This window comes from Arvicanthis niloticus, chromosome 21 (genome assembly GCF_011762505.2).
Source record: "Arvicanthis niloticus isolate mArvNil1 chromosome 21, mArvNil1.pat.X, whole genome shotgun sequence".
Taxonomy (NCBI): Eukaryota; Metazoa; Chordata; class Mammalia; order Rodentia; family Muridae; genus Arvicanthis; species Arvicanthis niloticus.
Window position 1 is genome coordinate 46,997,625 of NC_047678.1, and position 24,003 is coordinate 47,021,627.

The 24,003-nt window shown below is 41.0% G+C and overlaps 1 protein-coding gene across 29 annotated transcripts in view; it reads right to left on the bottom strand.

The window, feature by feature from the left end:
• The window catches only part of Dlgap1 (DLG associated protein 1), a 759,724-nt gene that overhangs the window by 260,881 nt on the left and 474,840 nt on the right, over positions 1-24,003 (bottom strand). Inside the window, exon 1 of one of the 29 annotated variants that reach the window (XM_076917649.1) lies at positions 1,551-1,811. The exons of the other annotated variants lie outside the window; for them this stretch is intronic. Within the exon in view, the coding sequence (XP_076773764.1) occupies positions 1,551-1,601 (51 nt within the window). The 5' untranslated portion in view covers positions 1,602-1,811. Of the gene's footprint in view, positions 1-1,550; positions 1,812-24,003 lie in introns of those variants that run through there. 29 annotated transcript variants of the gene reach the window in all.

Sequence of the window (24,003 nt, forward strand, 5' to 3'; positions counted from 1 at the left end):
CCAAGGAAAGTTTAGAGAGGCAAGATGCAGAAAAAGAGGAAAGTGAATACTTTTCAAATCCCAAACAAGCCACCATTCTTGTGCTTTCGACAAGGCTCTACACACTGGGTATCTATGAAGCTGAACATATTTTAAAACTGCAGTCCGAATAGGTAACATGTGTGGTTGTGTTGTTCTAAAACGACTGACTGTGAGAGTCAATCCACACTCCTAACTAAATTAATAAAGAGAGACTTCAAAAGAAGTGTCTAAAATTTGTATGTGGTCCTGGATGACATTTTAGGCAGTATTAAGTTACTACTGGTAGGTAAATACTCCTGTCCACACTCTTAGGGTCTTGTTTGTACTTCCAAAGTTAACAGAGTCCAAAGTCCATGGGGAAGAAGTGAGAGCTTGTGGCATAAAGTCACTGTGGTGTTTTGAGTCCCAATGAACAAAACCTGGGATCCCCCAGTTCACGTCCCATGCAGAAAATCAGAGTGTAAAGAAGAGGCAAGGGGGGATAAGAGGACATTTCCTTTCTATTACTCCAAAAATTCCCCATACTCAGATGTTTATGAGTAGACCTTCTAATACCATTTGAGGTCACCTACTTTGGGAGACTCGAGTCTGATTTTCAGATGACACAGCAATGCAAGCCCAGAATGACTATAAACACAAATCCTGGTTCTATTTTCCATCCTTGCCATCCCGATAGACTTCATCACAATTTCTTCCCCACCCTGATAAACCCTTGCTGGTTTCAGGGGTTTGTGGGAAGATGCAAACAGAACCAGATTCCCTGTGTTAAACACCATTAAAAAAAAAAAAGCAAAATTATCAAGTGAGGCCAACCTGGTGACCGTTTTGCCACTTCTTGTTGATGAGATAGTCTAGCTAACGCGGCTAGAAAGGTCTCAGTTGTGGTGGTTTCTACTTCCAAAAACTTGGGAACTACATTTTCTATATGTACTAAAATCATCGCAGCCATGGACAATCAAGAAAGTTGCAGGGAGATTCACATTGCCACTATGCCGCTATTTTTAAAAACCTACTCTCACAAAATAAAATCCACCTAAACCAAAGCTGTGCGGTAATTTTTAGCAGCTGAAAATTATTACCTCTTCTAGAATAACACATACTTAGAAATGAAATGATTCGGAACAATGTGATGTAGATAGCCTGGTTCCCAGAGAACAAATCTCACCGTCAATTTATATTACATCATGATAAACATCAACAATCAGTGCTTAAATAATTTAGTCAATCATGGCTGAATCTAAATATCTTCCTGTTTAAACTCACTCGTAGCATAGATGATAAAAAAAAGAAAATATGGTATCGTTCTTATTAAAAGCTGTGTTTTTCCCTCTGCCCCTCTGGTATCATAAGCAATCATCTCAAGAGAGCACGGTGGGAAAACTCATTATAAAATTTTTGTCCCCAATTCGGAGGCATCATAAGATGTGAGATTAGCTCTAGAATGTTAAAAGAAAAAACTACAGATCAACACAGAAACCGAGTATGAAGAGACCATTTCCAATTCTAGCCCAGAATTCCCATTAGCTTACCTTATTAGCCGAAACACCAAACAGAAGGTCCTTATGAAAAATTAAGTTCATTATTCATGTCAGCTTTGATTTGGTGTGTGCAGCTGAAAGCATCCAGCTTCTCCTATAATTTGCTGAGAGGCAAAGTGTGCGGAGCCAGGCAGTAAACACAGGACTTGGGGGTGGAGGGAGAGTGAGCTGCGATCTGCTCACAACTCTCCACATGAAACTTTGCAGTTTCATTCACATGAAGCCGAAATCAAATCTTCCTGTTTATTACTTAGGGGAACTCGCAGTCCAGGTGTATAACTGCATTTGCTCAGAACGGAGCTCAGGCAGGAGCTTGCTTTCTGTGTCACTGACCTAGCAAACTGACACTGCTCTCTTCCACTATCTTGGTGAAGTCTTGGGTACTGATTCACCTTATGGCACATATGGGGGTGATTATATTGTGTCCGCAAGGAGTACTTGTCCCTGCAGTTTGCAAGCCACAGAATGCCTGGTTGTCTCTGTGGCGCTGAAAGCAGAGATGCAGTTCCCGATTTTGGAGATGAGCGTGTACATAAGTGGCTACAACAGTCACATGGCAAATGCACAGAGATTTTGGGGACCCAGCAGTAAAATAACAACAGCTTCGCATTCTCTGCCCATTAGTTCCCTTTCTTTTCTTATTTAGAAAAATGGAAATAATATTGTATGATTCGTGGGTTTTCTCTAGAGCAGAGATTGATTGAAGTTAAGCTTTCTCAACCAAAATCTCCAGTCATAGCAGGGAGAGCACTTCTGCGTTGTCAATGGACAAGGGTATTGTGAGTTTGCAAAGCAAGCAGATGTGCTCATGTGCACCCCATGGGCTGTGTGAACCATGGAATACTCATGAGTGTGGCTCGAGACAAAATCACCAACTTACTTAAAGTATGAGGTTTGGAGGAGAATTTTTTCGTGACTTGATTATGTGGTTCTTGAGCGTGGACTTCATACATAAATGATCATGCCATTCTGTAATGTCTAGACCTGCCTTGAACTTCAGAGCACAGACTCTTACACACCTTTCTTTTTCTTGTCAATGAACAAGGTCAAATCTGAGAGTTTTGTTGCGAATGAATGAGCACTGCTGCCTTTAATGAGAACGATTTATTTACCTTTAAACACTTAGCAAATGATTGCATGTGATATCATTGCTGCACTCTTGGATAAAGTTCAGGAGAAACGAAAGCGAATGTCCATACAGAAATTTGTACACAAAGGCTCTTATAGAGGTACATTTACAACAGCCAAAAGAAAAAACAACCCTAACATCTACCTAAAGAATGGACAACACATATGCAGTATATCCACAAGAAATGAAGCATTGATACATGTTGCAATTGGGTGAGTAATTTGTAATAATCCCAATACAAAAGATATGTTTAATGATTCCATCTATAATGAAATGTCCAGAGAGTAGACGCCATTGGCCTAGCACACAGATTATTCATGGCTGTGCCAGGCTTGAGGTAGGACATAAAGGGAAGTAAATGTTGCCGGGACTGGAAGGATGAAATTGCTTTTCTCTGAAGAGTGTGTGAAGTCTGCCCGACTTAGAGACTATATGAAAACCACTGCACACTTTAAGTAGGTGACATCATGCTTTGTGAATGGAGACTCTGTAAGGATGAAAATGGAACCAGTGTCATCTAATGCTTACTATCACGTGGATTATCTATATGTATTTAATCCTTCAACAGGTAGAGGAGGCAGCCAAGAAAGGAAAAGCTGACTCCAGGAAGGAGGCTCTTGAGGGCTAGAGAGATATGGATAGAGCTGAAGAAACATCTATGTGGTATTTAACTGTGCCCTCCCTCTGCCCCTCCCTCCCTTCCTTCCTCCCTCCCTCCAGTCCTTCCTCTCTCTTTTCATATATAGTTTTACTATGTAGCTCAGGCTGGTTTTGAAATCCATTCTTGTCCCAGTCTCATTAATACTAGGATCACAGGCATGTACCCTGTGCCTACCCTACAGCTAACTCTCCTCTTGTGTCCTGTCCTTTCCCCTCCTCCCCTCCCTTCCTCTCCCCTCTTCTCCCCTCCTCCTCTTCTCCTTTTACTTCTTCTCCCCTTTTCCTCTCCTCTCCCCTCTCCTCTTCTCTCCTCTCCCCTCCCCTCTCATACTCTCCTCTCTTTGTGATCCTCCTGCCTCAGCCTCCCTAGCACCTGGAGTTCCAAGCATGAAGCACAAGGCTTCTCTAGTGACTGATTTTCAATAATCCAAATTAAAAATTAAGAGCCTGAGGGAACAAGAGCAAGATAAAGAAGATGATAGAGAGAAGTCAGAAGAAGAGATGAAGGTAAAGAAAAGATGGAAGGAGAAGAAAGACAAAAGAATAAGACAGCAGAGATGCCCTCCCTCCCTCCCTCCCTTACCCTCCCTTCCTCCCTTCCTTCCTTCCTTCCTTCCTTCCTGTACCAGGGACTGAATCTAGGGTCCCAAGGACTCTACGAGTGGCCCCAGGCTGGATTTCAATAAGACAGCATGAAAATGCAGATGATTCACGGAGGAAAGTAGGACCCCACATTTGATCATGATGACATTGGCGGTATAGCTGAAGAGGAAGGCAGACATGCTGTGAAAGCGAGACTGTTCACTGAGGGTGAGCTGTTCTGACTAAAGATATGTGTCTAAAACTGAGCCAGTGGAGCCAGTGGAGCCGGAATCAAGGAGAAGCAAATGTAAGTACGGGCACAGAGGCTCTCAGCCTGTGGGTACTGACCCCTCTGGCAAACCTCTGTCTCCAAAACATTTACATCACAATTCATAACAGTAGCAAAATTACAGTTATGGAATAGTAAATTAAATAATTTTATGGTTTGAGGTCACCACAACATGAAGAACTGCGTTAAAGGGTCGTGGCATTAGGAAGGTTGAGAACCAGGTCTAGATTCTAGAAGAGCTGAAAGGGAATGACTAAGACCCAGAATGAAGGGAGGCCTTTACAGTTTTTAAAAGAGGTCTTTTAAGACATACAACTTGAAATAAGTAGAAGGAGAGGACAAGTGCAAAGCCTTGTTCCAGATGGTTTAATGTGAACAGATGACCAAGAAGGAGAAGGAGGAAGAGGAGCAGTGGGGAGGAAAGGGGGGATAGGAAGAGATGGAGCAGTGTGGAGGAAGAAGGAGGACAAGGAGGAGCAGTGGGGAGGAAGGAGGAGGAGCAGTGGGGAGGAAGGAGGAGGAAGAGGAGCACTGGGGAGGAAGGAAGAGGAGAAGCAGTGGGGAGGAAAGAGGAGGAGGAAGAGGTGGAGCAGTGTGGAGGAAGAAGGAGGACAAGGAGGAGCAGTGGGGAGGAAGGAGGAGGAGCAGTGGGGAGAAAGGGGAGGAGGAAGAGGTGGAGCAGTGTGGAGGAAGAAGGAGGACAAGGAGGAGCAGTGGGGAGGAAGGAGGAGGAGCAGTGGGGAGAAAGGGGAGGAGGAAGAAGGAGGAGCAGTGGGGAGAAAGGAGGAGGAGCAGTGGGGAGGAAGGGGAGGAGGAAGAAGAGGAGGAGCAGTAAAGAGGAAGAACGGGAAGGACAAAGTAGCAAGCTGTACAACTTAATCTTTCTGATTTTTTTTCTGTTGAAGGGTATAATTTTCACACTGGTAGAGTAGGTGAAGGAGCAAGGTAAAGGGAAATTTGAACTTGAGGAAAGTTTCTTCTGTCGGATAAATCATTAAGTGCATCTTTCCTTTCCACAATGCTCATGAGCTTAAGTACTGGGTAACTCCACTTAAGTACTTAAAAATCAGACTTTTTCTGTCTCCAGCTCCAGCCTTAGAGTAAACACTGGGGGATTCCAAAGTTTCCTGCTTCAGGGAAGGCAGGTACCCTCTTTTAAATAAGTTGAGAACACAAGCACCCTGTGGATACTTCTGGGGAACGCCCAGATCCCTAAACCATGGATTTGGAATGTCTGGAAACAACCCTCGTCCCTCACAATCACTTCCACCATCTTCATCCTGGTTACCATGTTCTTTCTGTTGTTGTTTCTGTTTTTATTTATTTATTTATTTATTTTGAGACAGAGTCTCACTTAGAAGACTGGGCAGTCACTATGTAGCTCAGGTCCTGACCTCTCTACTCTCCCGCCTTGCGTTCCAAATGCTGGGAGTCCAGGCTCTTGACAGAACATCCAGCTTTGGGCTGCCATTTTCTATCCTTTGGATTGGTGTGCTTGTTTCTTTCTGTTTTTTTCTCTCCCATGCTCATCTCTTCCCAGGTCATGCAGAAAGATGTTTTCAGAGTGAGTGTATATACAATGTATCAACCTTACTCTTTCCCCCACTAAACAAAGAGTTGAAGAGTTAAATGTGACTTCTGCTGTCTTGAGTAAGTCTTGTATATCTTTCCCACCAGCTAGACAATCTACATATTCTGGATTCTCACTTTTTTTTGGTTGTTCTGCTGAGACAGGATTCCCAGGATTTGTCTAATTTATACCAGTTTTTCATTTCAATCTCATCTCAGTCATTACTTTCTAGGCTGTGCCTTGCTGAACCTCTCATCACCAAGCTATCACAGCACTAAGGCAAGTGTCAGCCAGGGAGAGGCCTTTAATCAGGGAGCAGAAAGATTAAAAGTCGCACATGTCAACTACTTTCTTGGAATGTTTGAGAAGACTTGCTTGGCGTTAATCTTTGTATGAATTCACTAGGGAGAGACATGACTTCCTGTTGGCCATCCACCTAATTAGGAAACTGTATGGAGAGTGTGTTGTTAGGGACGTAGGCAAAGAGAAACACTCTGGGTTCAGGAGCCCAGCCTGATCTATGGGACAGGATTTGATGGAGGTGCCAAGTATGGCAGTTACCTATACCCTAGAGACCATGAAAGTCCTCATTTCTATCTGTGGGGAAAGGATTGTTTTGATTTTAGACAAAACATTACCAGGAAACCAGAGACAAATCCTCAAAATGGTTAAGCAACAGCCCTTACAGTTTGCATTCACTTGTGTGATTGTTTAATTTTCAATCTCATCACTGTGCAATAGGGGCATTTGAGAGGGATGCCATGTTTGATTCTGGTTGTCACAGTATCTGTTACAATCACACAGGGCCTAGTAAGAGTAAGCAGTTAGTATGTTTTTTTTTATTTGTTTTTTTGTTTGTTTGTTTTTGTTTTATGAATGGGAAAGTGTTTAAATTGGTAGGATTTGGGGAATAGGTAATATGCGTATTGCTACTAGAAACATAATTTAATGCTCGTGACTCCATGTGGTTCATCATTACTAGAATCCTGGTTTATAAATCTGGCCCTTTTGTCTGTTTCTCTGTTCTATAACATCATAGAAATATGCTACTAGCCAAACATATACACTTTCCTTAAAAAGTTAGTATGCATGCAGGATGTTGATTTAAAATACTGTAAGGTTTACTGAATTAATAATGTTCACAATGAAGACTTTTTCCTTTTAATCTAAATACATTAAGCTTGAAGTGCTTGTGCTTAAATTCTAACAAAAAGGCTTTTGTTGGGACTGTAAAATCAATTGTGTGTGTGTGTGTATTACACACACACACACACACACACACACACACACACACACACTATCTGAGGCCAGAAGTGGGCATCAGGTTCCTTTTGAGCTGGAGATACAGGTGTGTGTAAACTGCCCAAAATAGGTGCTTGGAAGTGAACTCTTCTGCAAAGACATCAGGTACTTTTAACCTCTGACCTTCTCCTCAGCTCTGCACCATGGGTAATCATAGGTTAGTAAGGTGGCAGTGGTGGTAGCAGAGGCTGCAGTAGCAGTGGCAGCAGGCAACAAAACTCCTGAGGAAGCTAGTACGCCTGAATCTTCAGAAAGCTATGTCTACTATGTAACATCTGGGTGGGCTTTGTATCTCTAAGAACGGGCTGTTCAGTAGAAGTTTTCTGGGCACCTAGGCAGAAAAGTACGCTCACAAAGAAGTGAACCAAGGTTCCTACGCTCAGCTTTGTCTTTTCCTTTGTAAGAGAGACTTGGTTGATAAATAAACGAATGTACCATGCTTATGTGTGCTAAACCATCTTCAGAACAAAACACCAGGGTGGGATTTTTTTTTTAATCTTAACAGGACTGGTTTTCATAGAAACAAGGGTTTCCCTCTTTTCTTGGAATCACTTTGAGCAACAAAAGCACCACAGCAACGGAAAGCGATGCTTGCAAGCTACAGTCTCAGCAAAACCGACAGAGAAATCTATAAACTCCCAAGACAGAGTTAGACTTGAAACAATTGTCTGAAGCTGTAACAACATCACAGGTAAAGAAGAGGCATGGAAGGACCTGAGCAGAGTAGAGCAAAAATCTTGCCTCCCCAAAGACCAGACTTTAATCTAAGAGATTCTCTGAAGAGACTAGGAGTGGTATAGATGCAGGAAGATGAATGTCCAGAGAAATTCTAAAGTGTTTCCTCAATGTCCTGTAGGCCACATGTAAGGCCATGCATGAAGAACCTGAGGAGAATCAAGAGAAGGCTTGGTGCTAATCACCAAAAGATGCATCACATCATTAAAAAGAAAGATGTGTAAAGGTGTAGCAGCAGCAACTGAACCTTGATAGCTAGGAGCTACTGCCCTCCACTTCCTCCACAGGAATCCTGTTTGCACTTCTCTAGGAAAATCCAACCTATTCAAATAGGAGAAACACAAAGCTAACACAAACAAGAGCAACCACAAGTTTCTGGTAAATAATGAGAGCTCACATGGGAAAACACATCACAGAGAAGTGTTTAACCCCAAAGTCCATCATCAGTTAGCTGAGCAGCTAACCAAGGGACTATTTCTATGAAAGAAGATCACCTGCTAAGAACCCACAGAAGAAGGGAGAGAACAGAGGACACCATGGAAAGACTGCTGGAGTGAGACAGGAACTCAGCGGACATGAAGGAAATGAGGGGGCTTGAAAAAATAAAATGTTATAAGACAGTAAATGACACAGAGACGTAAAAGATAAAGAAGCATCAGAGAGAATAGGTAATCTATTGAAAATAAACAAAGAATACCCAACATGAAGATAACCTCAATCCTTAATAAAGAAAGCCAAAACAGAAGAATGGAATAATTATCATAAAATATAATTCAATCAAAGGAGGTTCTAGAGACCCACAGACATGCAGGATATGGACACTGTTCTGGGTTACGAACCAAGACTTGACAGTAAAAACCCATTGCTGAAAGCACCACACACTTTGGCCATTGGACTTGGATTAATCAAGCTGATCCTGACCTACTAGTTTCTCCCTTGCTGGTTGGTTGGCTTTAATAGCATCAAGTGGTGTTGTGCAGGCTTCTGTGGGAGGAACGTCATTGGCATGCTTACCCAGCTGTGAATCCTGTGAGGCACAGTAATGACTGTCTTGGGAGAGGTGCCCCTTGATGCAAAAGTGATACGAATGTTATAGGGGTAACCAATAGCTTTCTGATTAGATTTTAAAACTACTCTGCAGGAGAAAAGTCATGCATGAATGTGGCCAAGATATGTAGCTGGGGAGGACATAGGCCCTAGGGGGTAAGCCTATTACTTTAATTTTGCTAAATGGACATAGTATTAAAATACTAACGCATATCTCTGTGCCCATAGTTTACTGCAGATCTGTCCCCATCTGAGGAGTAACATTGAGCAGTGGATGGATGTTCACAGAGACACTCCCAACTAGTCAAAGTGCAGACCACCAGTGATGTTCATTCCTCATCCCTAAATGGGACATCTATATTATGCTCAGGGCTCAGGGATCATTGATTGCAGAAGGTGAGGCAGAAAGAATGTAAGAACCAGACATCTAAGATGACTGGGCTAAAATAGTGTCTCCTGGACATGACTAGGCTGTTACACTCATAAACTCAGGGCAGCTGTGGCTGTCTGCAAGACACCTGCACAAAATCAAGCCAGCTAATATTCTAGAATAAATGGGGAAGAGGCTTATGAATACCCATGTGAAGATGGGAAGCTATTGACAACTGATAGGAGAATCAGTCTTCTCCAGAGCCCTTGATAGATTGACTGTGTTCTAGTAGGTGGTCCCACATCCATGCATAACACCAATTGAACTCAGTGGAATATGAAAAAAAATAAATAAAAACGAATTCACAAAGTTGGGAGGGGCCTCAGAAGAGGTGACCTGGAAGGAACTGGAAGGGTGTGGGTGAATATGACCAAACTACACTGTATGCATGTATGAACTATCAAATTATCAAAGAAGAAATAAAAATACGTTAAAAACACAATTCAGAGAACTTTCCTGGGATAAGAGGCTTAAATGCACTTTGGAAAATATTTTTTAGAGCCCATGAAAAAGCATAAAATCAGGTAAAGAGTAGAAAACGAAGCTGGCCCCAGACTTAGCCATAGGAATGTTTATCCTCAGCACAGAGCACGATATCTAAGAGATAAGAATGAAAAAAGCAGGAGTCAAAGATTTTTCTACCTAGTCTGGTTGTTCTTTCATGGATCAAAGCTCAAGTAAAAAGTGAATCTGGATGGTAATTATCAAGTGAGGCCTCGTAGTGATTACTTTATTTGTTGCCGTGATACACAATACCTGGAAAAGCACTTTACAGATGGGTTTGTTTGAGCTCACAGATTAAGGTAATGCTCCATTATTATGGGAGTGTATAATGGCGGGAGTCTGGGATAGCTGGTTATAGCACCTCCACAGTCAGGAAGCAGAGAGGACAAAAGCTGGAATTCTGCTTGCTTCCTTCTGTCTCCCCATTTACCCATGGTAGAAACCTAACTGGGATGATGATACTTATATTCAGGGTGAGTGTGCTGGCTAGGTTTTATGTCAGCTTGATATAAGTTACAGACATTTGAGAGATAGGAACACCATATTGAAAAAAAATGCCTCATAAGGTCTGGCTATAGGCAGATAAGCCCGTAGGGCATTTTCTTATTTTTTTTCTCCTCCTCTTCTTTCTCCTTCTCCTCCTCCTCTCCTTTTCCTCCTCCTCCTCCTCTTCCTCCTCTTCCTTCTCTTCCCCCTCCTCCTCCTCTTCCCCTCTTCTCCTCCTCTTTCTCCTCCTTTTTCACCATTAAAGATTGTTTTCTTTTCTTTTTTCATTTTATTATTATTCTTTAATCTTTTTTTTTTTTTTTTTTTTTTTTTTTTTTTACAGTCCAGTTGTTTTCCCCTTTTGGTCTGCCCTCTGATAAAAAATGTGTAGCCCAGGCTGGCCTTGAACTTGTGGTCCTCCTGCCTCTGCCTCCTTTAGCAAATCCTACTAGCATGGGTCACCACAAACGGTGGGCATTTTCTTATTTAGTGATTAATGAAGGGGGTCCCACCCGCTTGTGAGTGGTGCCACACATGGGCTGGGTTCTGGGTTCTATAAGAAAGCAGGCTAAGAAAGCCAGAGAAATCAAGCCAGTAAGCAGCACCCCTTCATGGCCTGTCCTTTAGCTCCCACGTCCAGGTTCCTGCATTGTTTTCCCTCAGTGGACTATGATTCAGAATATGTAAGCCAAATAAACTCTTTCTTCCCCCAAATTGCTGTTGGTCACGGTGTTTCATCACAGTGACAGTAACACAAACTAAGACAGTGGGTCTTTTCCCCTTAGTTAAACTTCTCTGAAAACTTTAAGTGACTACAAATCTAGTCACATTGACAAAAGACATTAGCAACCACAGTTCCACACCTGTCAGCTCGACAACCAAATAGATCACTTTTTAAATCATAATACTCCACTGTCATCCTGAATGGTTTATGGCTATCTCATAATTCAAAAGTCAACCAGATAATTTCCAAGAAACATCGAAGCATCAACAGTCCCAAACATTGTTCAGAAGTTCAGTAGAGTCTATTCTGAGACTCAGTGAACCCATCAAATTTAAAATATCATGTCACTAATTCTAACATTACAATGACACAAAGTAACTACTTCCCTTTCAAACAGGAGGAAAGGAAACAGCAAGGAATGGCTGGACTAAAGCCGGACTCGATCCCAGAGCACATGGTAGCTCCATGTTGGGATCATCTGCTCTCTAGCAGCCTTGTGTGGCCTCATCTCTTTATTTTTACTGCCTGTAGCATATAAAGACTCTCTCTTGAGCTGGTCCACTCCATGCCTGCAGCTTTTCTCACAGTCCTGGCACCTCAGACATTTTGGGCTTTCCACTGCAATGTAGGCATACCACTCAGTTTTACAAATGATCTCTATGGTCTTCTTTGCAGGCAACCCAAACATGCTACATAGTGTCTGTCCTTAGAAGATTTCTGGAACCTTGGAGGAAACCTCCATGACCCTGTAAGTCTTGAATTTTTCATGCCTGTAAAATTGGCATCATGTGGATGCTGTTGCCAGCATGAGCTATAGTGGGATTCCTTTTTACCACAGTTCTTTACCAGAGCTGTGGCAGTTTCTGTATACCCTGGTGTTAATGAGGAGAGGTTTCTAGGGTTATGCCTAGGCTTTGGTTTTGGTCCTATTCTGAATGTTTATTAAAAATCATTAAGTTCAGAATGCTGAAGTTGTCAGAGCTGCTGTTTGAACCGTTACTATTTGTGAACTAGTCATTCACCTTGTTTATTCTGGTATATGACACGCTGCGGTGGCCACCCTTTAGCCACATTCAGGACCAACCAACAATAGCTCTTATGTATGTAAGGGTATATGCTTCTTGTTGATACCCACAGGCTGTCCTCACAGATAAGAGACAAATTATTGATATTGTTCTTGTCTCAAAACTAGGTCTCAAATGGTGTGAGCATCAGAAATTGGTTGGTTGTTGCTGTTACAGTTTGTGCTGGTTGCTACATAGTAGATGAATAGCATCTGGTAGACAAATGCGATATGCATATAGTTTACAGTGATCTGAGGACCTCTGTGTGCTGTAAGGCAATGGCTGTGTCCTTTTCAGAAGTCCATATAGCACTGTATGCTTCCAGCCTGGTAGAGATATGCAGGTTTTCATGACTGCCATTAAACGTTGAGTGGGTTCTGTAGTCTCTTCCTATTGATTTACATATAGGCAAACAAATTAAAATCCACCATGATTAAAAAGTCATCGGGTTCAATGCTGACATATCAGACACAACAATGAGATTTATGGCATAACATATCTTGGGAAGATGTTAATTACACTTGACATTTAATATTCTCTAATTTTGACAGTGAAAGCATACTTTTGGGTAATCCAGTCTGCACTTTTAGGTGTGTGAATTAAAAGCAATGTATCTCTTGCGCATTGCTGGAAATGTATAGTAACACATAATTATTACTGCATGACCACAAATAAAGGTGATGGCCCTGAGAGGTGAAGCGTACCACCTGCTCCACAGTGAGAAACATGTACTCACATGTGTACAGTAACACTTACTAAAGCCCAGAACAATACAGCAGTGCGCTAAGCCACCCAAGTGGTCAATGCAGAGTATAGGAATGTGTCAACACACTGAGGTGAGAAACAAAGGGTTCTAGAAAGCTTAACTGAACACAGAACAAGTTGACACAGTTGACAGACTTATTAGCAAATTGAGAGAAGTAGGTCAGTTAGAGCCAGAGATGCTTCTCACGGAATGCAGCGAAGTTTTGAATGTAACTGAAATGTTGCCTCCATTGCAACATAAGCTCAAGGGATATTGGTTTCCCCATGATGAGACACAGTTTATCGGGGAGATGCTGACAGTGACTCAAGACCCACTCTTAAAACACGGTTGCAGGAAGTCTATCCATTGGAATACAACAAGATTTTCAAGGCAAATAGAGTTTTTTTTTTAATTGAACTTCTGAAGGCCTGCCATACAGAAGGGTATTCAGATGCATTTCACAATAGTTTCTGTCAGAGATGGAGAGTTGGGTACAAAACAGAGAAGGATCTTCTAAAGGCATCAGCTTTACAGAGTATGACAGGTGTTACTATACATGAGTGCAATACAGAAATGGGTAACATATAGACAACACTCCCAAACAAACCTAGAACAAGAGCAAAGAGAGTCAGAGAAAGCAATCACACTACATGGAACAAAAAATACTATTTGGAGTACAGAAGTGGGGAGATAATTCGGTGGTTTTACAAAATTGCCAGTCAAAATAAGGTTGAATGCAGGCCACTGAAGTAGCGACCCAATTTTTTTGTTAATTAGATGAGAGAATTGTGATTGCTAAAATTAAGATGAGCTGGAAGAGCCCTAGTGGGTGAGGCCAGCAAAAATAGCTAATGGGTGCAGTGTCAGTCGTTTGAAATGGAAGACGCCTGTGCATGACGGAGTTAAACTGTTCATAATATAGGAAAGGGAACTGATTTCTGTATCAAATTATATGTTACAATGCTGCCCAATAGAGGCCTTTGATATATAGAAAGAGGCGAAGTCTTGCTTTAGAAGTGTGTGCTGAGGGTTAGATGATAGCTGAGACACTTGTATGGTCTCTGCCTAAAAAAACAGCAAGAAGTATAAAAAGGTCTCTGCATAATAATTGTGCAAAATTAGAATGCTTAAATTATTTTAGGATACCAAGATTCACTCGTGTTTCTTCTGTAAGATTGACGAATACCTCATATTTGGGAATAACAAAAACAGAACAAACTGTTGTCTTCTACTGAAAGTAACAATTAAGGTTATTCGTGGTGGTGGAAAGCCGTAAAAATTATTTCAAATTTTAAATGACTTATCAGTAAATATTTTTCTCACAGTGTAGTTGTATACTTCAGTAGTGATATAATGTATTCACTAAAATGAAAAAAAAAATCTTTAAAAATAAGCTTTTGCTAAGACATCGTGAATTGACTCTCACTCATGTCTAACAGTTGTTTCCTGAGAGCCATGTTCATGGACAGATTCTCCTGCATTTTCTCACCAAAGTCTGGTATCTGACTTTGTTGAACTATTTCTCCAGTTCCTCTTTTCCTCTCTGGCCCTTTGCTGTTCTAATTTCCTCCTGTATCAACTGACTCTTGACCACTATGACCAAGAGCTGAGCTTGACACAAACACCTTTTGTTTGTGTCAAGGCAGTCGTGTTTATTTTGCTCAGTTTCAGAGGGCCTGCGCTGTCACGGTGAGGAAGGGATGGAGGAGACACTTACATCCTCGAAGCAAAGCTTAAATCATGGTGGCAAGAGTGTGCAGCCAAGATGGCTGTTTACTCTTTGGCCAAATCAGAAGCACAGACTGTCATGGCAGCAGCCAGAGTTGGGATACGCCTAAACACTGACCCCCCACTGATCTACTTCCTTTTACTTATTTTATCTTAAGTTTCCAGAGCCTTCCAAAATGGCATTGCCATCTGGGGTCTACATAGCTAAAGCATAAGCATGTGGAGATATTACATATTTCAAGCCATGACTTCTCCCATCTTTGTGCCCTTTGAATTATTATTTTTTTAATTTGTTGTTTATGTAGCTCAGGGACCTAGCTACGTGTCTTCTGACTTATTATCCTTACCTGCAAGAGGTCACTCACTTGTAGACTCTCATGCATTTTTCTAACTGTCACATCCTCCGGAACTCTGGGATCCCAGCCTCACTACCTGCTTGTCTACTTCTTTCTCACCTGCCCCACCCAACCTTGATGAACCTGATGTCTTCAGGATACTGTGCTTAGTTTTATTCTTTACACTTCTTTCCGTCTTTATGGCTTCCTAAGCTCATCTGAACTAAGATGATTTCTTGCCTGGCATTTAGTGATGTCTTTTGGCACATGTTTTCCTTCCATTGTTGGGAAAAGTCAAGGCTACAGAAGTGCATAGTAGAAACTGTTCGCAATGTGGCAGATCAGGAGGCAGAGAGAAGTGGGGCAGGAAGGAAGCTAGAGGTGGGTATAACCTTCTAAAACCCATCCCCAGTCACCCAATCAACCTCTGCCAGGTAGGTTCAATCCCAAAAGGTTCCATGGCTTTCTGAAATAGCACCACCAGTTAGAGAGCAAGCATGGCAAGACCTTACAGACTCAAACAAGAACTCATACATAACTGAAAAATGTTATGCATATATTCTCTGTGACTTAGAAATGGGCTCAGTCCTGATTAAACCCATGAGAATACTGTAAGTTGAAATTATAACCTGACCTACTAGACATCAGATCCAGCAGTGGAGTACTGTCCTCTTGAGACTGATTGACTAGAGGCACAGCTCACTGCTGCTGCCCAGCATCTACAGAGAGGACCGCACACATATCTCTGTAGCCTGGGAAAAGATCCAAATTCAGCCCTTGAATACCGGATGATTATTGCTTTCATAGGATCATATAGCCAGAAAACTGTAAGACAGACCATTATAATCCAAAGCCTCCTTGTATTTAAATCCGTAGACACCGAAAAAAGATTTCAAGTGATATGAAGAATTAGAGTTTCACTATAAAGGAAAAAAAAAAGAATAATAAAGTTTCAAATAAAAAAGAAGCTATAAATATGTAACTTAGAGTCAAAGAGGGATGTAGACTTAGCCAAGTCAATATTGTCTTACATAACCTCCATGTACTCTGAGAAGCCTGCTGAAGGCCAGTGGCCAGCATCACTGTAGGACAGGTCAGAGAAGGTGAATATTGGTCACAGATGGAGCAAAGAATTCAGAGTTAATTGTAAGAATAAAACTGGGTGAGGTTATCACACCAAGGAGGGAGACCAATAGAAATTATATATATTAAAGATTTATCCATGCATTCAAGTCTATCATATTGTAAGGTAGATCATATATAGTAGGTGGCAATATTTAACAGAAACTGACAAGTTAATTGTGAGTCAAAATGATTGTTAGGCAATAATGAATGGTTGCAGTTCATGGGTATGCAGTCTATAAGTGCTTTGGTTTGAAACTGTGATTTCTGAACGGAGATGCTGTCAAACCATGTTAGAGCTGTGTGGTTTCAAAATAACCCAACAAACAGAACACTGTCGGCCTTTCCATGCCCCATCTATAGACGAGTATCAAGATTTCAGTGAATATATTAGCTTCTGTGTGCTAGATGCGTGATTTGTCACCCCAAAGTTCAAGAAGGGTGGCCTGGGTGCGTGGCTCAGCAGAGCATGTGATTAGCATACACAAGGCAGTAGCTTTGTCTCTAAGCGCAAGAGGATTGCATGAGGTTAAAAATGTACTATGTACTCAGGTGTGTATTCTGTGGTAGGCAAAAATAGCAGCTCCCCAAAGTTACCCACATCTTAATCTAGTATCTGATCTTACATGGCAGAAGGGACTTTGAAGATGTGATAGGGTTAGTGATCTTCTGATGGGAGCTTACTCTGGATTATAAGAACATGTCCAATACAATCATGAGGACCTCTGTAGGTGAAAGAGAGTCTGAGAAGGCCAGGGGACCACAGAAGCAGAGACTACGGAGGAGTGACAGCTGGTTCTGAGATGGAAGGGCCGAGAGCTAACAGGCTGCCTTTAAATGCTTTAAAAGGCAAGAAAATAGATTCTACCCCACAACACCTAGAGGGGGCACAGTCCTACATGTTTAAATCCACTTACTTTTTGTTGAGTGTGTGCACACATGTACATATATGTATGCCACTGTGTGCATAAGAATCCATAAGTTTACATCTTTAATTACAAAATTTAATGTGTCTATGTCTGTGAGTCTATATTACATGAGCGTGAGTGCCTGAGGAGGCAAAAAGAGGCCATCAACAGATCCTGCAGAGTTGGAATTACAAGCAGGTCGGAGCCACCTGATACAAGTGTTAAAACCAGACTCAGGTCCTCTGGGTGAGTCACACGAACTCTTAACCACCGAGCCGTCTCTCCAGCCCTGAATTTGTGTTTTTTTTTAACACCCCCTCCCCTAAATCTTGTAGTAATTAGCAGTAGTAATAAGAAGACAACGCAATGAAGCAGGATTTCATTTTATCAAACCCCAGACTAAATGACATGGCGATCTCTCACAGCAACGGTTTTGAAGCCTCTTGTCTTTTAAATTTTGTCTTATGCTCATATGTATGAATATGTACCATGTCCATGCAGTGCCTGTGGGTGTCAGAAGAACATGCAGAATGCCTTGGGACTGGAGTTACAGACAGTTGTGAGCCGCCATGTGGATGCTGGACATGAACCAGGGTCCTCTGGAAGAGCAGTCAGGGCTCTTAATGGCTGAACCATCTCTCTAGCCCCTGATACCTGTTTTTTTGTTTCTGAGTGTACTGTTACCTCCATGTTTTCAGTTCGGTTAGTAAGAGCGTTATCCAGACATTGTGTAATGTTCTCGTTCTAGGCGCTGTTCTACATTTTCCCATGCTCATCCATTTAATGCTTTAAACACTTACCAGGTGATCAGTGCTTCCTTTGTTCCCACGTGACAGAGGAGAGAACCAGCGATGAGAGAAGCTAAGTAATTCTCTCACATAATTTCTAAATACAGGATTCGAACACAACTTCCTGGCACCAAAACTGTGCTTGCTTTTCCCAGAACTAACATTAGCTAGTTCTGGGAAAACTAATTATAGCCCTTTACTGAGCAGTTTTCAAAGAAGGCTCTATTGAGTTATGCCCTTGAATAAAAGGGACTTTATACAAATAATTAATATATACTAGTGACCTCAAATAGGCAAGTTAACGGGTTAATCTGGGTAGGCCCATCATAATCATAGGTACCCTAAAAATAACTGGTTTATGCTTTGCATATTTTTTTTTCCACCATGAAAGTAAAAGAAGAAGTTTCTTTGGCTGAGGGCAAAGAGTTGGTGGCAGAAGTTAGATTTAAATCAAGGTGAAGATCCCATGTGCTGATGTCAGACTGATGATAAAGAGACCGTTGTATAATTTACCCGAGCTTCTGACTAGGGGAGTCCTGAACTCCTTTCTGATCTCCATAGCTGACTACTTTCTTTTCAAAACAAGATTTATTTTTAAGTGCATGTCTCTGTCTGTCTGTCTGTCTGTCTGTCTGTCTGTCTGTGTCTCTCTGTTTCTCTCTCTCTTTCTTACTCTCTCTTGCTCTGTGTGTGTGTGAATTCCAGTGCTCAGAGTCGAGAAGATGGTATCAGATGCCCTAGAGTTAGACTTACAAGCTTTGTGACCATCTGAGTATCAAGGAACCAAAATCAGATCCTCTGCAACAGCAGCTCTTAACTGTTGAGCCACCTTTCCAGCCCCATACAGTTGCTTTCTTACAAGACTCTTGAGCTGGGCTGGCTCCTGAAACAGCTTGCTGTGATGTTGTGTAGTCTGTTTCTTCTTATATTTCTCAGCAATTCTTTGCATCTTTCTTGCAGTTTGCCTTTCTACTCGCTCCTGCATCCACTCATGTACACACCCACCTACTCACACCTACATAGCATTTGCTAGGTGTGTGTGTGTGTCTGTGTGGGTACAAGGCTTATTTAGTGAGGGCTGCATGAATAATGGGAAGGGAATAAGGGCAGCTTCTCTCAATATGATCCCAAGGAAAGACTGCCAAATTCTCAGAGAAGGTTCTCTAGTGGCTTAGTTAATTTCCTTTTGCTATGGTAAAATACCTTTAACAAAAGTAATTTGGAAGAAAAGAATTTAGTTTAGTTTGTAAATTCTAAGTTATGGTCCATCATTGTGAGGAAGTCAAGGGAGCAGGGACTTAAGTTACCTAGTTGTATCTGCAGTCATCAGCAGAGAGAAATGGATGTATTTATGTTGTGCCTGTGTATGGGTTGTTTTCTCTGTTCTCATACAGTTCAGGATCCCTGCCTAAGGAATGGTGCCACCCACAGTGGACCAATCTTTCCTTCTTAATTACGGCGGACAAGGTAATTCCCTATACACATGCCCACAAGCCAACCTGCTAGATAATCACTTGCTAAGACTTTCTTCCCAGGTGAGACTACATATGTCAAGTTGACAATGAAACCTTTACAGAAGAGTTCTTTTCCTTTGCCTTTCCCTTCCCGAAACTCAGGTTTCCTAAAACTGTCATTCTTTAAATCTCCAAATACATTGTTAAGAAATCTTCCTTGTTCTATACTGAGGTGCTTAATATGCCACTAGACCTTAAGGGTTTTGAACATATTGTTTTACAGAATTTTACATTTCTATCTCTTCTTAGTATTGACCCTTGAATATGTAGAGATCCTCATTTTTTTGTTACTTGAAATTAAGTAAAGTTTATTTATAATATACCTCTAATTTTCAACAAAGTATCTATTTACTTCAGGAACTATTCTCCATGAACAAGGCTTTTAAAAACCATCCACACACATATGATATATACACATAAACATGCATATACCCATCATAAAAACTTAAAAACCTGCATATACTCAAATTATTCTTCAGTCACAACCTAAATTTCTTTTCTCATGAATCCATTCCATGAAGAAGGGAAGTCATCAATACTATGATTTTAAGGAATGGCATTTTTATTAATTTTTTTAGACTTTTTTTTCATTATGCCCCTGAGGCACAGTTAATGCAAAAAGACTATGCCCTGTGATAACTAAGCATTTTTACCACTGGTGGAGGCTAGAAAAATGTTATAATCTTGTTAGTCTAATAACACAAATGAGATTGAATTGACATGGTTAATTTCGGCAATTCTTTCATTCTTAATAAACTCCTGTTATGTAAATAATTAATACTTCCTTCTTAGACGTGAAAATATTTTCTTATAAAACAATGAGCTGAGAGAAAGTGGAAGCTGCAGTTGTATGCTGACTGCACTCATCAAATTAACTTTACCTGAGTTTAAACAAAAAAAGAAAAGTGTTAAACAGGAGATCAACAGAACACTAAATTATTTTCAAGGTGAGTCATATATACAAGGAAAACTCCAAACAAGGTAGGAAGCAGGGAAATAAAAATTATGTTGACTTCAAGGTCATTAGTGAATATGACTCCTATACCCTGATATATTTCAAAGGCTTTACGACTACATATTATTGCTTATTCTAAGGATTTAGCACAAACTCTACCTCACTTAGGTATTATATAACTCACTACTATACTTCTCTGGGCAGTTAACTGATATTCTATGAGTAGACCTTTGACAAAAATACACTTTCCTGCAGACCTGGTATAGTAATTTAACATATTACAAAGTTGGTACACTCTTTAAATATTTAGCTAACCTTGTAGGCAACACGGAGCTCATGCCAGGCAGAATTCTGATCTATAATACATCAGAAAGACTATCAGCAAGTTCCACAAAGACGAAGGCGGACAAAGTACAGAGTCATATTGATCTATAGAAGAATCTGGTTTGTGATTCCAAATTTACTTCTGTAAATCTCATGCTGCTTACAGAAATGAACATTGCTAAGCACAGTGAACCACCAGGCAGGGATGATTTGGGCACAAGAAGCTTCAAGGACTCAGGCAGCCAGCTAAGCAGTTTTATTGGCTCAATCATGATGTTTGTTTTTGAAATGAATAGATGAGCAAACAACTCAGTTACAAGAGCTGTGAGCAATGATTCTTTCATGAGTTAAGATGTGGTTTTCCAGCTACATGAAATAATACTATACTGTTGCAACTTAACCCTTATAGATAAGACTTTCTCAGTGAATCTCACACAGCCCTTGCTTTCAAACATGGCCATTTCCCAAACCAGACTGAAGTAAATGATTACAAAACAGGGTGGCATAGACAGTGAAGAGACTTTGGAGATCTAACAGCCTGGAGCATAAATTTCAATCCTATCACTTTGTAACAATATAATCTTGAACAAGTATATTTCTTCCTTCTTAATAAAACAAGGGTAAAAATGATTACTCCAGACACTTGAGAAATTCAAAAAACACGTGAGCAACAGATGTCAAACAGCGGTTGTCTTAGTCAGGGTTTCTATTCCTCCACAAACATCATGACCAAGAAGTAAGTTGGGGAGGAAAGGGTTTATTCAGTTTATGCTTCCACATTGCTGTTCATTACCAAAGGAAGTCAGGACTGGAAGTCAAGCAGGTCAGGAAGCAGGAGCTGATGCAGAGGCCATGGAGGGATGCTGCTTACTGGCTTGCTTCTCTTGGCCTGCTCAGCTTGCTTTCTTATAGAATCCAAGACTACCAACCTAGGGATGGCACCACCCACAATGAGTCCTCCCCACTTGATCATTAATTGAAAAAAAAAACACCTTACAGCTGGATCTCATGGAGGCATTTCCTCACGGGAGGCTCCTTTCTCTGTGATAACTCCAGCTTGTGTCAAGTTGACAGACAAAACCAGCCAGTACAGAGGTCTATAGAGCCATCTCATCAAGTCTTAACAATTCTTTCTTTTCCTTCTATTTTCCTCTCTCCTTCATATTCTTATTGTTACTATTACTCACCAAGATGGTGAGCTTTAATTGTTAACATGACATAACCTGGAATCATGTAGGAAGAGTTTCCATGAAGGGCTGCCTGTGTGGAGTTGGTCTATGGAGGAGTGTGTTAATTTAATTGATGTAGGAAAACCCAGTCAATTGATGTGGTTGGTGCTGTTCTCTAGGCAGGGACTCCTGAATGATACAAGAAAGAAGAAATAGATATGAGCACAAGCAAGCCAGTCAGTGAGCACTGCTTTCTTTCTACTCTGAACTGTGGATGTGATTGGAATAGCTGTTTGAAGTTTCTGCCTTTTCTTTCCCACAGTAATGGACCATGATCTGGAATTGAGGTAAAACAAATTCCTTTCTCCCACAAATTGCTGCTTTTTCAGGGTATTTGATCATAGCAACAGAAACAAAACTAGTGCAGTCACTACTGCACAGAGGATGGTTCAGCATGGGATGGACATAAGAAGTTCTTTTTCTTTTTTAATTAATTAATTTATGTATTTATTTAATGTGTGTGAGTACACTGTAGCTGTCTTCAAACACACCAGAAGAGGGCATCAGATCTCATTTACAGATGGTTGAGAGCCACCATGTGGTTGCTGGAAGTTGAACTCAGGACTCTGGAAGAGCAGATAGTGCTCTTAACCACTGAGTCATCTCTCCAGCCTGTAGAATTATCTAATAACCATCAGCTAGGAAGCAAGGGGCTTGTGCATTCTGAGAAAAGCCAGTTCCTTTTTTGGGTCACAGCTGAAGAAAACAGAATGAACAGAATGAAAATAATGTAAAAATGTATGTGTTAGTATGAGAGGAAAAATAGAAAATAAGATCTAAAACAGTTAAAAATGATAGAAATAAGTTCTTATCAAATACAAATTTCAACAAATATAAATGGCTTAAATTCTCCAGTATAAAGACACATGAGGTTTAACTGGATGAAGAAAAAGGACATAGTCATATGGTGCTTGCAAAAGGCTGGTTTTACAGAGACACTGAATGGATGGGAAATGTTGAGAATCAAGAAAGTAGATCTAACTGTATGTTCCTAGACAGACTTAATTGTAAGAAGGTAAAAAGAAACAAAAGTTCATTATATTAACAGATTTAGCAAGAGGACATGTACTGGCTGATTTTGTGTATCAACTTGCCACAAGTTAGGGTCGTCAGAGAGAATGGAGCCTCAGTTAAGAAGACATTTTCTCAATTAGTGATCAGTGAAGGAGGGTCTAGCCCATTGTATGTGGTGTCACCTGGACTGGTGGTCCTGGGTTCTACAGGAAAGCAGGCTGAGCAAGCCATGAGGAGCAAGCCCGTAAGCAGCATCCCTCCATGGCCTTTGCATCAGCTCCTGTCTTCAGTTTCCAGTACTGCCTGAGTTCCTGTCTTGACTTCCTCCAATGATGGACTATGATTTGGAAATGCAAGGGGAACAAACCCTTTCCTCCCTACCTTGCTTTTCAGTCATGGTGTTTCATTGCAGCAATAGAAACCCTAACTAAGACAGGATGTAAGAGAAATTTATAAAAACATATGCATGCAAAGATGAAGTGAAAGTGAAGCTCTGTGATGCAGCTTCTGGGAGAGCATTAGTTACGATGGAGTGGGAGGAAGCACTTGATAATGATGCTCTTTGAGTCATCTATACTATTCACATGTGGTTCTAAAAAAATAATACAGAGTAAGAAACCATGGATTAAATGTGTCCTCTGATTCAGAGAATGAAGACAGTTGCAAGAAAGAGAAGGACCGGGGCTACTTGACCACTGTGCTCTGATGTTCGCACCAACCCCCTGACCTGTGGGCCAGCATCCCTTGTGCTCAAGAGCCAGTAAACTTGCCCCAGAAAAGAACGCAGACTACTGGCATTGTCATGAGGACTATGACTACCTCAGCCACTGCTGATCAGCGCTTACAGTCTCTGCTAGTGTACACCTTATAGGAGAGACACTCATGAATTCAGACAGAAAAGTCTGAGTTGTTGAAAGGGATGCATGGAGATTGGACTGAAAAACAGTGAAGATACCAATGCCAGGCCAAGGGGAGGCAAAACCATTTCACCACAATGAGAAGAAAATATGGCGTAAGAGCATAGAATAATACCTTCTATTTTACGCTGTTGTCTATTTCAATTTGCATACTTTATTTGTTTAGGTCTTTCTATATTCTAATTTTTATGATTATTTTAAACTTTGCATTTTGATTGTTAAGCTGTCAAGTTCTAACTTCCATATTGTTGAAAGAAACTTTCATATCTGTCTTTTTATTTTTCCATACACATAAATATTTATACATCTACTATACTTCTCTAGCACCTAACTTCAAGCCATT